Source organism: Dermacentor variabilis, chromosome 2, assembly GCF_050947875.1.
Source record: "Dermacentor variabilis isolate Ectoservices chromosome 2, ASM5094787v1, whole genome shotgun sequence".
NCBI lineage: Eukaryota > Metazoa > Arthropoda > Arachnida > Ixodida > Ixodidae > Dermacentor > Dermacentor variabilis.
The window spans coordinates 118,629,568-118,643,906 of record NC_134569.1 but is presented as its reverse complement, the minus strand read 5'-3'; the positions used below and the strand labels follow the sequence as shown (position 1 = coordinate 118,643,906).

Below are 14,339 nucleotides of genomic sequence, written 5' to 3'. Positions count from 1 at the left end.
TTTCATTCTTCAGCATGAACTCCCTCTACTCGCATCACTCTTCATAGAGAGCTCGTGCTTTTGAACAATATCTCTCATTCGAGTTAACCACGTTCTCGGCTGCACAGTAGTATTTTAAGAGATTTGCACAGTTCTGTGCAATCCCCTTGATAACGATATTTCAAGCCACCGCAAAGAACGTCGCTGTTGATACGCTGGGAAGGAAAACGTGTGACACGCATCATATCTCGCTTTATGGGCGCTTTTATCTGGAAGATTAGAACAGAGTAAATGGTTTGAAACTAGCCAAACCAGTGCTTGACTCCCTGCCGCTGGTGTCGAGACAGAGGGCTAACACAAAAGATGAAATAACAGACCGAGGAGAAAACTGGAGAGCATGCAACACTATGCGTATGGTTCAAAAAGACGTGCTGCACTCTCTTGAGCGTTCGCGTGGGCCTTTGGAGCAGGAAAGGAGAGCGGAACGCCTTTGTTGCTTTTCGAACAGATTACCCACGCACAAAGACACCTTTGTTTCAGGAGCATTGCACGAATAACGCTTTCCATTCGCATCGCTGCAAAGTGATATTGTAAACTGATATAATCAAAATACCCGCAAGAATTCCTTGCACCTAAGTGTGGAGGAATTGTGTTGTTAGCCGGCGACAACAAATCTGTACTGAGATCTCCACGCTTCGCGATAACGACGCAACGCCTTGTTTTATTACGATATACACCACTACGTAGTACCCTATCTTCGTTAGAGGCAATCCAAAACAAAGCGCTTCGATTCATTTGTTCTAAATATTCTATAAATGACAGTGTGATGCTACTGAACAATTGCGCTGCCTTACAAACACTTGAAATTCGCCGGCGGGTAGCTTCTTTGAAATTTATGCATCTGTTATATCACGTAACACTGCTATTGATAAGAACGGTTATGTCAAGCCACCCTACCAATACTCATCCAGAATAAATCATACGAAGTGTATCAGGCCATTTACAACACGCTGCGACACTTACAAATGCTCTTTTTTCCCGTCTACCATAGAAAAATGGAACAATCTGCCACGCGCTTGCATGAATACTTTCACCACTAAAATCGAAGAACTCTATTTTTTTTGTGTAATTCCTCGACATTGCTATGTTGCTAGATCACTAAGTTCGTTCCTGTACTGTTAGTTTTGTATGTGTGTAACACTGAGTCATGTAAACTCAAATTTCCCTCTTTTTTGACGAAATATGTAGACAACTTTGTTGCATAATACATAGTGGCGAAGTGTGATGACTATTCTTTATGTGTGTTCTTATATTCTGTTGACAATTATACCAACGCACTTATTGTTCACTCCTGTGAGGGCCTGCTAAGACTCACAGTGTCCAATAAATAATAATAATAATAATAATAATAATAATAATAATAATAATAATAATAATAATAATAATAATAATAATAATATAATAATAACCCGCACAAACGCTACATTTACACCCACACATAATTGTCAATCACACATCATCCACCAGCTTTGTTCGCGTCCGCCCTGAAAGTGCTTCAGCCCAAGTCATAGTGACGCCATAAAAATGCCCCACATCACTCTCGTATCAGAAGATATTCTGTAAAAAACCACCGTTCGAGTGTTTCGGAAGAGAAAAGGAAAATCGCCGTTTCGGGCGCAGTCAAAGCATGCCGCAAAGTACCAGCGAAGCCGGTGGCTCGCGCGCCTGTTACTTCGCATTCATTTTCACCCTGTGGCCCTCTCGACGAAACGACTTCTTATGCCAGCTGCTTCGAGTCGCCTCAGCGTTGAGCAGTCAAGATCGAGCTCCGTCTTCTGGTGCTGAAAACTGTAGACGCCAGCGTTCATTCCCAGCACGCTCTCAAAAGTACAGGCTCTCGTGCAGTTGACTAGCGCTCCATTCCTTCGCGGCGACCACGTGTCATCTACCGTGCTACACACACGTGCAAGTGCTCGGATAAGTGCCATATGCGTGTCTAATGGCTGTTGCACGCCGCCAGGTTTCGTACGAATCAGCACAAAGGCATCCGCAGTTCTTTCTTTGGTAAAATAACATTCTAAGTGCATGGTTTTCTAGAGGAGTTTCAAGGACAATTACGACTACTTCGTTATATCCGCGATCTCCTTACAGCCCGTTTCGTTATGACGAGGCTTCACTATCCACAGTCACTCACGAAGCGTTCAATGTACTGAAAGCGTATACGTGCATTGAACTTGGTGTCCTAGGGATTCTTTCTTTTTTTCAAGATGGCGTTTGAGTTCGACACTCCATCTTACACTTTTTTTTTCTTTTTGTAAGTTTCACTTCCTGTTTTTGATTATTTCTTACCGTTCGTAACGCCTCAGCGCTAGTATTCACCAGTTATAACTTGTTCACTAGTTCTAATTAAGCATTGGATCCTTGCGTCCATTTGCAAGCGAGATGTAGCAGTCAGAAGCAACCGCATCCAACCGTACCGTTTAACTTTGCTGTTAACCCTACCTAACCAAGATGTTGACGAGCTGGAAAACACAGTAGACCAATTCTTCAAGCGCGCTTACAATTCTTCCAAACCTTTCCCTGAAATGATACGTGAAGGAGGTGAAGCTTCTGGTAATTTATTTCAAGACCAACTGCAGAGAGCAATTTATGAGGTCCTTCACTTACCGCCGTCGGCACTTTACCAAACTATTAATACCTTCACTCTGTACAATTATGTTTTCAGAAACAAGAGCTCTTAAGGCGACTGGTTTCACAGAAGTCGTTCAACAGTCCAGCAGAACTCGTTCGCTTTTTCTCCCTCATTCTTAACGTTACGTAAGTATGGGTTTCGAAAGTATATTCACAAAATTAAGGTTTTCATCCCAGGAACGCGTTTATTTTTTTATTTTTTATTGCTTTCAGAGATGACTACTTTTGCGAACAGAACCAAAGTGCGCCATATGCTGCCATTTTAGATATTGTGTCCGATTGTCTTCAAGATTTTCCAGGTAATATTCGATAATACAAATCGACTTCACGCAGCTAAAAGACGCATGCATCGATCTTAATTTTTCTACATCAGCGTATGGTTGTGCCCTCATGCTAGAATACTTAACGCTGTGTTTCAGAGCCAAAAGAGCTGATATGTGCCCTTCCAAATAAAACTGCCACGGATGCCTACAAATGGCTTTCTCACAGACTTGGTCTCCGAAAGTTCATCTCAAAGGTGCGAAATACAAGCATACTTGTTGGTCACATATTCAAATTTTCACATAAAAAAATGTTGCTCTAGTAAATTCAGAACATCACTAATCTATAGAAGTCATGTCGTGAAAGCGCATGCCTTCTCTATAATTTTTTCTCTCTGGGAACCCAAAACGCCCACTTTTTTTTCAACATTGCAGCTTCAAATGGCCATCAAGCACCCCAATACACCTCATCAGCATAAATGCAAGACCATTGCCGGTGTTCTAGCAGCTGGTGGGAACATCATGGATAAGTATGTCAGTGAGCTCACAGAGGACTATTATTACCAAAAGCTCGAACCTTGCATTGACGAGTACCATAATGGAACGCTCAAAGACAGCGTCGAAAGGTACAACCTGGTAGATCATATATAGTTCTCGACAATATACACCCTCGGTGTCGACCTGCAGGCCCCTTTAATACTGTGTCTGTCGCGGCTTGGCTCTTGCTTTCCAGGTACGTAACTTTCACCAGACATCTGTTCGATCTTGCCAAGGAGCTTCTTCTGAAGAGAAGCAGTCAAGATGAGTCTCTGCTTCAGTTCCTCGTAAACAAGGTCGCCGGCGAACTACCTGGTTAGTGAACCACAGCTATTAGTGGGCCGGTCTCCAACGTGCGCTAATAATTTCTCAGTGTTCAAATTCCTTCGCGTAAAAGCCGACGAGCGATATGTTTAACAACACACAGTGCGTTGCCAAACACCGGTTCCCGCTTTAGCCCAGACACATGTTCCTGGAAGCCCGATGTTGGAAATTTAATGCGGATGCTGCTACAAACTAATTATCGCTGATTAACAAATAGCAGAAGTCTCTAAATTAATATCGCAGACTAGCTTATAATGCAAGAAAATTACAGCACGCCACCGGTAGGTGCAACAAAAAAGGCAATATGTTAGTAATAATGGTTCTGCCTTTTTAATACTGCAAAAGTCATGCAATTGTGTGCATATCATCTGGCCCTATTGACAGCGCTTCATGATGTTTATTGTCCGCGAAGTATTGTAGTGCGAAAGTTTACCTTCGCTTTTCTTTTTATCGCATGTTCTGTCTGCAAATAACCGAGGCAGGAACAGCGTTTCTGAATTACCGACTGGAGAAGAGTTACTGTTGCGCTGTCAAATAAATTATAGTGTGTTGAACTATTTATCCCATATCTACGCCTTCTGGAATGAAATGTGGCTAGGGTCATTGTGGAACTCAGACCAATTTTTTTGCAATATACCAGGTGTTCTTTCGTAGTTGCACCAATTCTTTAAAAATTGCCTGTGGCAGATAGCGTAATTCTAACCCTCAAATTAAATTGCTCGATGAGGCGGACATTACTTTAACGAGAAATCAAAATGCTTAATTGAATAATTAGTAGAATCGTACTAACTATCTGATTGATTAATTACTTTACGGCACACACTGCAATTTACGTGCTGTAGCCGGTGAGCTCGAAGCATGTATCTACTTAGAATTTCTAAGTTCTCAGGATGACGCCAGTTTTAAGCTATTAATTTGCATAGTGTGTGGAAATGCATTGACGTTCAACTTAATTTTGTGCTTCAATGAATAAAACAGCGTTTTCACTTTAAAAAAATGTAACCGGAACAACAGTGCATCTTTATCGCAAGTCTGACGGCACATATCTCGAAACCAGTGATATCCTCAGAATTCGTTCCAAGTCGATCAATATGCCTCGCAAACTCGTTAGCTACAATTCAGAGATAAAAAATATGCGCCGGAGAGATCTTAATTAAAAAGTAAAAATCGTAGTTATGTTAATTATTCATTTAAGCATTTTGACTTCTCGTAGAAGTAATGACCACCTCATAGAGTATTTACCTCAAGGGTCTGAGCGGTGCTATTTGTACAGGCATTTAAAAAAAAAAAGGGGGAGAGGGGGACAAAAAAATTTATAGGGTTTTACGTGCCAAAACCACTTTCTGATTATGAGGCACGCCGTAGTGGAGGACTCCGGAAATTTTGACCACCTGGGGTTCTTTAACGTGCACCTAAATCTAAGTACACGGGTGGTTTCGCATTTCGCATTTCGCCCCCATCGAAATGCGGCCTCCGTGGCCGGGATTCAATCCCGCGACCTCGTGCTCAGCAGCCTAACACCATAGCCACTGAGCAACCACGGCGGGGGGGGGGGGAGGTGGAGGGGACTAAAGGAAGCACCCTATATATAGGACATATCTGATGCCTAATTCTCTAATTTAAGTAAAAGTGAAGTTAGAAATCTGGCGACACTTTAGTGCGCCTGTCGATGGTGTGGCTTAGGCTAAGTGGAACCTTAGTCCATTTGTTGAAAGAAGCTGTGTATTTTAGTTTTATTAAGGAAAAAAACATGCCTCGCACAACTCGTGGGCTTTCTTAATAGTGCACAATTTTATTACCTTGCAGTTTATACAACGTTACCAGAAATCGTTAGTATCAAGATGCTGAACGAAACATTGCCTGGAGGAACCAGCTCATGGGAGGACGTGATTGAAAGTGCTGTCATAAATCTGAATTGGGTACGTATACCCTTACACGTTCATTGAAATTTTTTATAATTAAAATCTACTTGAAAAAGAAAGTGCATTAATATGGCAGGGTTGCTTTTCTGCATTAGCGCAGTGCAATATTTATGCTTACTACTTTGCAGTTGGTTCGTCATAACTTCTCGCAAGAATCGTTTCAAGAGGCATTTTGTAGCAGCGCAGAAAGGCGTTTGCTCGCGTACAAGTCCAAGGGGGGACAAGATCTGTGCGACACTGATTTTGTGGAAGCAATTGCTCGATCTGTGTTCAACGCATCTGGAATTGCGAAACAGGTAAGTACGTACCATGTTCACAGCAAGCGCGAAGCTTGAGCTCGAAATGAGTTTCGTTAAGTGCGACTTCAGCGTAGCTTCGTGCTGCAGTCGGGTGGATGGCAAAATTGCCCTTTCATGAACTTTCCTCCACCTTGCGGGCTTCGGCAGAACAGATTTGCAACAAATCTGACTACGTGAACTCAAATAGCGTTTATTCATTATATATATATATATATATATATATATATATATATATATATATATATATATATATATATATATGTATATATAAACAAAACTTTGGGTGATATGTCGAAGGTGTAGACAGTCGCAACACTGTTCCTCTGGGAAAGTATAACCAGTCAAACGTAACTTTAAGCGACGAATCGCCGGAGATGTGATTATTTAGGTTTACATTCACACTTTGATCACTGCTGCATTCGTACAGGTTATGGAAGCACAGAACAAGGCATTCTATGCAGCGAAGTGGCTGGACAAAATCCTGAAGGGTGCGACCACGCTGTGGGATGCCATGTCCAAGCTCTTGCGGTCGACCAAAGCTATTTCACTTGACACTTCGGGGGACAACGTGGCTGACACACTGTCCTCTGTTATAACGTTACTCGACGACAGCGTCCTCAAGGAGCTTATAAGCAGGTAAAGTCAAAGTACATCTCTCGCATCACAGATCTTTGGCGAGAGCTCTTTAGTAAAGCGTTAAACAAAAATTTATTCCAGCTTGGACAAAGTGCAGGAGATAATAGAAGCGATTTTTCCTGGAGGTTCTATTGAGGAATACGTCAACCTGATTACTCAAGGGCTCAGAGGCGTTGAAAAACTAGGCGAGAGTGGCCTGTTCCACCTAACATGTAAGCCTGATTTTCCGTTTCATTGTTAAATATCGGACAGCTAACAATCTCTCTTTGGAAATTAATTCGCGGCTTAGGAGAGTCATGTGCTGTAATATGAAGGAAACCCAAGACGTATGAATGTATCAAAATAAAGTTATTGGGTTTTGACGAGGGCGATTGCGCAATATGTATTTTATTTGATACATGTTATTGATCAATCGTACTTATCTCGTATTATATATTACTCGCATGTGTTATTAGTGCGTCTGGTATGTAGTGCCTGTATTTTCACATATTGATATGCATAGTATATATATTATTGTATCGCTTATAGTATATTCATTTATTGTTGTGACTGTTGCTCATAGTATAGTTACAGGTATTTATTGATGTCACTTCATGCAGTGTCATTCAATAATTTTAACAATGCATTGTCATTGCTGCCGATTATTGGCCCCTGTGGCGGCCGTCAAGCTGTAAGCTTACAGCTATCTTGCCAGGGGAGCTTTCAACACAACATTGTATGTGTGCTGTGAATAAATATTGAATTGAAAAATTGAATTGGTCTTCTTTGGAGACACCAGATCGATTTGGGGTTCGTGGGACCTGGGTATCTGGTCACTTTGCTCTCGTCAGATTAGACGATTCGGGGCCTCTGAGTGCACGTAAGAAAACGAAAAAGGCGCTTAAATGAAGCTTGGAACAAAAAATACGCACCAAGTTAGCGCAGAGCTATGTACAGAGCAGTAGTAATTCGTAATTAACGCAAAAAAGCCGGAACGAAACCCAGATGCGCTCGTACACCGTGCGCGCGCCATAAACCGGAACCGGAAGTGTGGCTTTACTCGACGAATACTATGAACCGATCCCGGAGATAGTGCAATGTTGATTATGGGCCGACCTAGAAGGTAGTGCAGTTTAAACAACAAACTACATCGTACAGTAATGCGCCTAAGAAGACATTGTCTTTCTTCGATGTCAAACGCTGTTGACTCGTTCTTTCTTTTCTTTTTAAAATAAAGTTCAACTCAAGTGGTGGTGAAATTATTAAATACATTGTGAAACAAAAATTACAGTAAAACCCTCGTTATAACAAGCTCGTCGGGAGAGGAAATGTACTTCGTGGTTCGCGGTCCTTCGTTGAGAGCAGAAAGCTCTAAAAGGGCCAAACCAACGCGAGATGGGCTCTCCATTGGCACGGGAGCCCGTAAAACTTATATTGAAACAAGGCCACGCTCAACAGTGACGACATCACAGTGGCGAAATTCTGCTGATGCCCACGTGCAATTATCTAGTCTGTCGGTTTATCATCACGTGATACAGTTTGTCCCAAGAAGCTGCTTCCATATATAGGAGGATCCTTCTTAGCACTCTGTGCCTCTCCAAGTTGGTACGAATAAACCTTCCGGAAAAAAATAAAAATTTCATCGCACATGCTCTGGGGATGTATCTCTATAGCAAGCCCTGACCTCAGCTCAGCTTGGTGGGAGGCGGCCCTCCGCAACCCACTCCTGGCTGAGCAACGTTGGGCTGTCCAGCAGGCCCACGATGCGGCTGGCAGGCTAGGCCTGTCGGTCCCGACGTGGGAGCGGCCCGCGACGTGCTAATACGCGTTCTGCAGGACTGTAAAATAAAAGTTACTCAATCAATCAATCAATCAATCGTGCATGCCGCACCGAGCGGTCCGGTGCGAATTTCCAGATGCGCCCTTCGTATTAAACAGTGTCTGACGTCACTGAATTAGCTCACTGTATCTACACTTTGAATGATCTGGCTTAAATAAATGCACTGCAGTGAGACTGCGAAAAACTTGGAACAATGTCGTATTGCGAATAAAGTGATGTAGTTATAACGACGGTTTACTGTATATTTTTCAACAAGTGTACTAAGACATTCACGTTGACATGGAACGTGAGCGGAACATAATCTGATTTCTTTATGTGGTACAGACACCGTCCAGGACACATTTTCTGATAAGGAGAGGGCCAAGAAAATAATAAAAAGGGAGCTGAACTTGCCCCAAGACCAGCTTGACAAAGTGCTGAAGCAACCTCTGGACATCGATACGGTGAGGACCTCCATATGCTCATCGTTTTTTCATCATCTGCCGCACAACACTGAGCCGCTGAGTCTACTAAAATTATCTATTGGCTTTCTGTAGCGCAAAAAATGCGGTGAGAACGGCGTAAAAACAAAAACAAATTTGTAGTTTCGCCCGAAGGGCGAACCATAGATAGCGTAGCAAGGTACATATCGTTCCGGTTGAACTCCTCGCACAATGCTTTAACTAGACGCGGGAGCGACATGGCGCGACGTAGCACGCAAAGCAACTGCTGCTGTGCAGAAGAAACAGCGCCCCGGCAGCTGCCAGGCGTCTCACAACGCTGGCGTAATGCGGAGCGCAGCCGCCGGTGGCGTGGCAGGCGTCGCCCTTCTAGGCCCTTCGGTGGTGCACGAGGTGAGAGCGACGGGAAACCATCGGCGTATTTAGCGCCCGTGGAAATGTTAGGTAACGTTAGCTTGGTGTTTACTCTCCGTTCCACTCAGGTCACTGCGCACCCATAGCACCTCAGCGAGAGCGCTAGTGCGCCCATTGTGCACGTACGCGCAAAGCTCGTGCAAGGAGCGGAAGGCAGCAGGCCGTCCTGGCTCCACCGCTGAGCCGATTGAGCTGAGCGTTGACATTGCGTCGTCCTACAGATCTTCGTAAACTTATCGATTATGTCAAGTGCAGACAAACATTGAAGTACTCTCTTACGCAGAACGTCGTGAAGCGCTCGCACTTGGTGCGCGTAGGTGCGCGCCCGCCTCCTGGTTTCCTCCTCACCCAGTGCGTGACGTCAACCGCACGCGCTTCAATTATCGGACGCCTTGCTCTCCTCCTGCTTCTCCGCATCGACGCTTTCCCTCTCTGTCCTTTACTCTCCTCCTCGTTCGTGTCACACAATCCGGTTTTTATTGTACGAGATCGGCCGACGTCCATTCAAAGTGGGCGAAGCAGCTTAAGAAAGCTATCGGTTAAAAAAAAAGTCTATCTTTATTTGGATTGAACACAGAGCATTGTGCTAAAAAATACTGGAAGGAAGGAAGCGTGCTGTCAATTTCTAAAAGTATTCACAACCCCAAAAAATAAAGAAGAGAAAAGTGGGGGGGGGGGGGGGGGGGTAGTCGTGGTTATATATATGTCGTAACTTTTTAACTTCTGAAGTGCTACAATAACCGGAAATTCGTCTCCCCGACAGCTCGTTCTGCACAACTTTGCGCTACTGCCGAAAGTGTTGCTAGATTTGGCCTGCACACTTAAACACTACGTCTTTCTCTTTTTTTTTTTCATTTAATTGCAGATTGCTTGTGCTGCAGAAATGTTGTATTGTAGTATACACGCTGTACTGCTGCTAGTGTGCGGGATCAAGGGCATTTGTCAAGCACTCCTTGCCTTTAGTCTCCCTTTCTCAGTTAAACACTTCAATAGATCTTTCAATTGGTTTTCGTGTTATTTCCTTTTAAAAAGAACACCCTTGCGGGGTTATTACATGAGGGTAAAAACAAGCGAGTCTCTGCCTCCTCTCCAATTTTTTTGTAAGATGAAGAAATACATTTCAACTCAAAGCAGACCACGCGCAGCGTTACAAAAGTCCGAGACTGCGCGCCAGTATCCGTACCCGAGTACATTGGTTCTGTGGGACGTAATGCATCCCCCATCCCAGTATATTTAATTCGCTTCGCCTATAGTTTCCACATCATATTGCGTGACGCTAGGGAAACAGGAAGCAGCAGAAATGCGGCTTTGACAGAGGTCGGCTAATAGTTGTACTGTCCTGAAACAAAATGCGCACAACTCCGGGTGGTTATCCCCGCGCCTACTGGCCTCGTTTTTCATGATGCTAATGACAACATCTTTTGCTTTGCTCTCAATAGCTCGCCAGGAATGACAGCATTAACAACGTCGTGGCAACTGCCATCTGCAACGCCGTCGAAAGCCAACCAAGTGTTTCCGGTCCTCGCAACAAGGATTTCATGGCACTTTGCACTCCCGCCTTGTCTTCAGAAATTGAATATCGGCCATTCCCGGACCTCACAATGTCGAAGCTAATCAAAAATGTGAGTTTTAAACTTATTTTAACTGAAGAATGTGACTTTCTTAGCGTAGCACTAATTTGTTCGTTACGTTTTTTTTTCTTTTTTAGTTTGCAGACGCTGTATTTGATGGCGTACTGCGGGCATCGAACCTCAGTAAGGAAGTGGTGAGGTCCGCCTTGAAAGCACTTAGCACAGCACCGCAAGTCGTTCCAGTGATAAGGGAAAAGTTGTCACTTCTTTCTGAAGCTCTGGATCCAAAGACCGCAAAAGCGCTGTCTGACCTCAACATCACTCAAGATGGCATCAGCGTGTTGACAAGTACGATAGCCAACCATTGCAGTATATATATATATATGGAGGGAAGTTATGATGAAGGAAAGATCAAAAAACGCCGTTACAAAATTAGCAGATCAGCTTCAATATTTTTTTTCCGTACCTGCAGTTTTTTGTTACACATCCAAACGGAAAAAGGACAAATAGCAGGACTATAGCAAAAATAGCAAAAACGGAAAAAACAAATAACGTGAATGAAGACGCAAGAGAACAGCCTCCACAACGCATACTCTTAGTAAATAACTAGCTATAGTTCGCCATATTACACAAAACACGCGATTCACGTTACAGTTTTCAACCTCTGGCAGAGGAGTACTTCATGTACCACCTGGCGACCATAGGTACCACGCACTATTACAGTCACATCGATGTTCCCAACGCGTTGCTCACTTTGAACACCGTCCACAACATAAAAGGCGCAGCTGCGTTGTCTTCGTATTTGGTGAAGCCGAAAAAAAAATCTATTCACATTCTATATATATATATATATCGCATGTGCAAAAAGAATGTTGAGTTCCATGAAAAGCAGCTGAACAGAAACTGGGGCATAAATACGAGAAAGTATATGCTCCAAACTCAAAATATTAAGATTTTACGCGCTCTGGGGCTTGTTCCCAAACAATTATCTGTTTTGCATGCGTTTCCCTTCTTCAACACTCTTCGCTGTCTACATCCCTGACAAGAGTATTGTGCCACGCTGGTACGCGCATTTCTTACCATTTCGAACATGAAAGTGCCGGGCGCGCGAGATAGGCATCTATTATTGTTTGAAGACAAGAAAAGGCCCTAATGATGCACACTCCTCTTTTTTCTTTTTTATAGTGCACTGGCCAAATATGAAAATTAGTGCATGTAAAGTTTATGGTATATGTCGCTTTATCGCTGAAGTGGTTCATGACATGAGAACACGCATCTGATTTTGAGTATTCGATGTTCCACTAAAAACTGGCACTATTCGGCTAAGCAACTCCATACTTTGCTAATGTAGTGGTCTTTAAACGGACACTTAGTATACAAACGATTAACAACGTAGGTACGAGGAGAGAGGAGGAGGAAAGAGAAAAGCAGAAGGCAGGGAGGTTAACCAGAATAACGTCTGGTTGGCTACCCTACACTGGGGAACGTAGGTACGAGCATTATGAAAAGGAACCTTACCTCCTACATAATCGTTGCTGGGCGCTACGAAGTAAGGAAGTTCGTAACTACGAAAACAAGATTTCGGCGAGCAAAGTAGCTTCCTCTGCAGCTTTTTTTTTACCGATTAGGTTACAGGAAAATCTTGCTTCCATAAGCTTGCTGCTAATTATGGATTCACAGACACAAAAAAGACGAACTTGCTTGTCTATTAGCCTACTCCGAGGCATCAGTGTTGTTGTTGTTTTCTTTCTTAATGTTACCAATTTTCCTTCGGAATCACTTACAGGTCCAGCTGCGCTGAGCCTCGTGGGCCAGCTGCTTTGTGGTTCACCCCTCAAAGCACTTGAAGACCAATTTTATCTCCTAGAACCTTCGTCTCGCGAGCCGACACTTGACGTGCAGGAAATAGAAGAACTGCCCAGTAAGAGCATTTGTTATTTATTAGCATGGAGTATTCCTTTGAGAACGCAGTCAAGTGAAAGAGAAATAGATATTTAAAAGTTCAGCACTTAGCGATAATCCCTGCATGTATATTCGAGTAAGTTGTGCACCTGAATAAAATTTATGATAGGAACATTCGCAAACTTGGAACATAATCGTAATTTTTGGCATCATATATGACTTAATTGCAAATAGTATCCCGCGTTTTAGCATAAGCTACATGCCGTGTTGAAACTCGTGGGTCGCATTAATACGCAGCCATTGCAAATAGTTTGTAAAATTTCCCAGAAATACGTAAGATTGCTTTTCAGAAGACTTAAATGAACGTATGCGTAGCTTTAGGCATCGCACAGCAAAATAAAGAATTTAAAAAATGGAACAAAAGAAAAGAAAATGTGCACCTGTTTGTGGATTCTAAAGGACTCGTAATGGAATAGAAAACTCACTAAAACGTGGTTTTGGATGTATGGATATTTTTGTCACTTTTCGTAGTAAAAATAACGTTGCGATTAGTTACGTTTTATGTGTTCACGTTATGCCTGTCACTCTGTTACGCGATAAAGTATAGTAGCAGCCGCGCAAATATGACCGAAGGCTAGCACAAGCCAATTTGTCCGCGAGACCTTGTAAGTGGTTCACTACCATGCGTATAACACGTTCACTTTGTCGACAGGCAAGTTCTGTCGTCGTGGCTATGAACAAGTGATGAGGATGTCCGGCGGCCCCATCATATGGGGATTTCTGAAGCCCATTCTGCGCGGCCAGATACTGTATGCGCCAAGATCGCCAGCTGCTTTCCAAATCATGCAAGAGGTACGAGGCTTCGCTTTCTTGCATGTTTTGATGATGGCCGTCATATGCGTGAGTTAAACGCCCTAAATGGCCCCTCACCACTCGTCCTTAGAATTTTTTTTACATATACGGCAGAACTTGTAAAGCATTGTCCAGGGAATAGTCTACCGTGAGGAGTTTAAAAAGTGGTTCAGTGGTAGCCAAAATAGAAGCAAATGAAAAGTTGCAAGTCCGCGGTACGAGGAGGCGAACTACCCTGCCCGCAGCATGCCCAGGTGAAAATATTTAACTGGTAATCCAACTGGTCCTAGTTGCAAGCCAACTGGGCAGCAACCGATTTCTTCCTGGCAGTATCTCTGCCGTTGTATCGACCAGTGTCAGTCAGAGGAGCTTTCCCTTGGGGCCGCTGCTTGGAAAATTACGACAATGCAGGGCAGAGACAACGCATATGACGAGGTTCTTCCCGTACTTTACCCGAGAAAGTAAGCATTACGCCTTGTTACGGCTTCGTCATTCACTCTTGATGGGTGAATTGTTACTTTGTTGTGTTACTTCGCGTTGTTACTTTGTTACGTGTTGACATGGATAGCGCCTGCGTGCCGCTGCTGTACGATGTATGTTCTGACTTGTTTTCTGGGTCCCAGATGTCCTCAAACTGCTTTCTTGTAGCTTTTTACCTCTGGCCTATTCCCTAACTTAGTGGACGAATAAAAG

At 43.4% G+C, this 14,339-nt stretch overlaps 1 protein-coding gene across 1 annotated transcript in view; it reads left to right on the top strand.

Moving 5' to 3' along the window:
- LOC142570426 (uncharacterized) overlaps positions 1 to 14,339 on the top strand; it is a 100,693-nt gene that overhangs the window by 84,012 nt on the left and 2,342 nt on the right. Inside the window, exons 37-50 of the mRNA XM_075678811.1 lie at positions 2,705 to 2,796; positions 2,884 to 2,969; positions 3,090 to 3,187; positions 3,366 to 3,556; positions 3,664 to 3,782; positions 5,598 to 5,710; positions 5,842 to 6,009; positions 6,440 to 6,648; positions 6,730 to 6,860; positions 8,792 to 8,910; positions 10,761 to 10,943; positions 11,030 to 11,240; positions 12,679 to 12,813; positions 13,507 to 13,646. Coding sequence (XP_075534926.1) covers positions 2,705 to 2,796; positions 2,884 to 2,969; positions 3,090 to 3,187; positions 3,366 to 3,556; positions 3,664 to 3,782; positions 5,598 to 5,710; positions 5,842 to 6,009; positions 6,440 to 6,648; positions 6,730 to 6,860; positions 8,792 to 8,910; positions 10,761 to 10,943; positions 11,030 to 11,240; positions 12,679 to 12,813; positions 13,507 to 13,646 — 1,995 coding nt within the window. The remainder of the gene's footprint in view (positions 1 to 2,704; positions 2,797 to 2,883; positions 2,970 to 3,089; positions 3,188 to 3,365; positions 3,557 to 3,663; positions 3,783 to 5,597; positions 5,711 to 5,841; positions 6,010 to 6,439; positions 6,649 to 6,729; positions 6,861 to 8,791; positions 8,911 to 10,760; positions 10,944 to 11,029; positions 11,241 to 12,678; positions 12,814 to 13,506; positions 13,647 to 14,339) is intronic.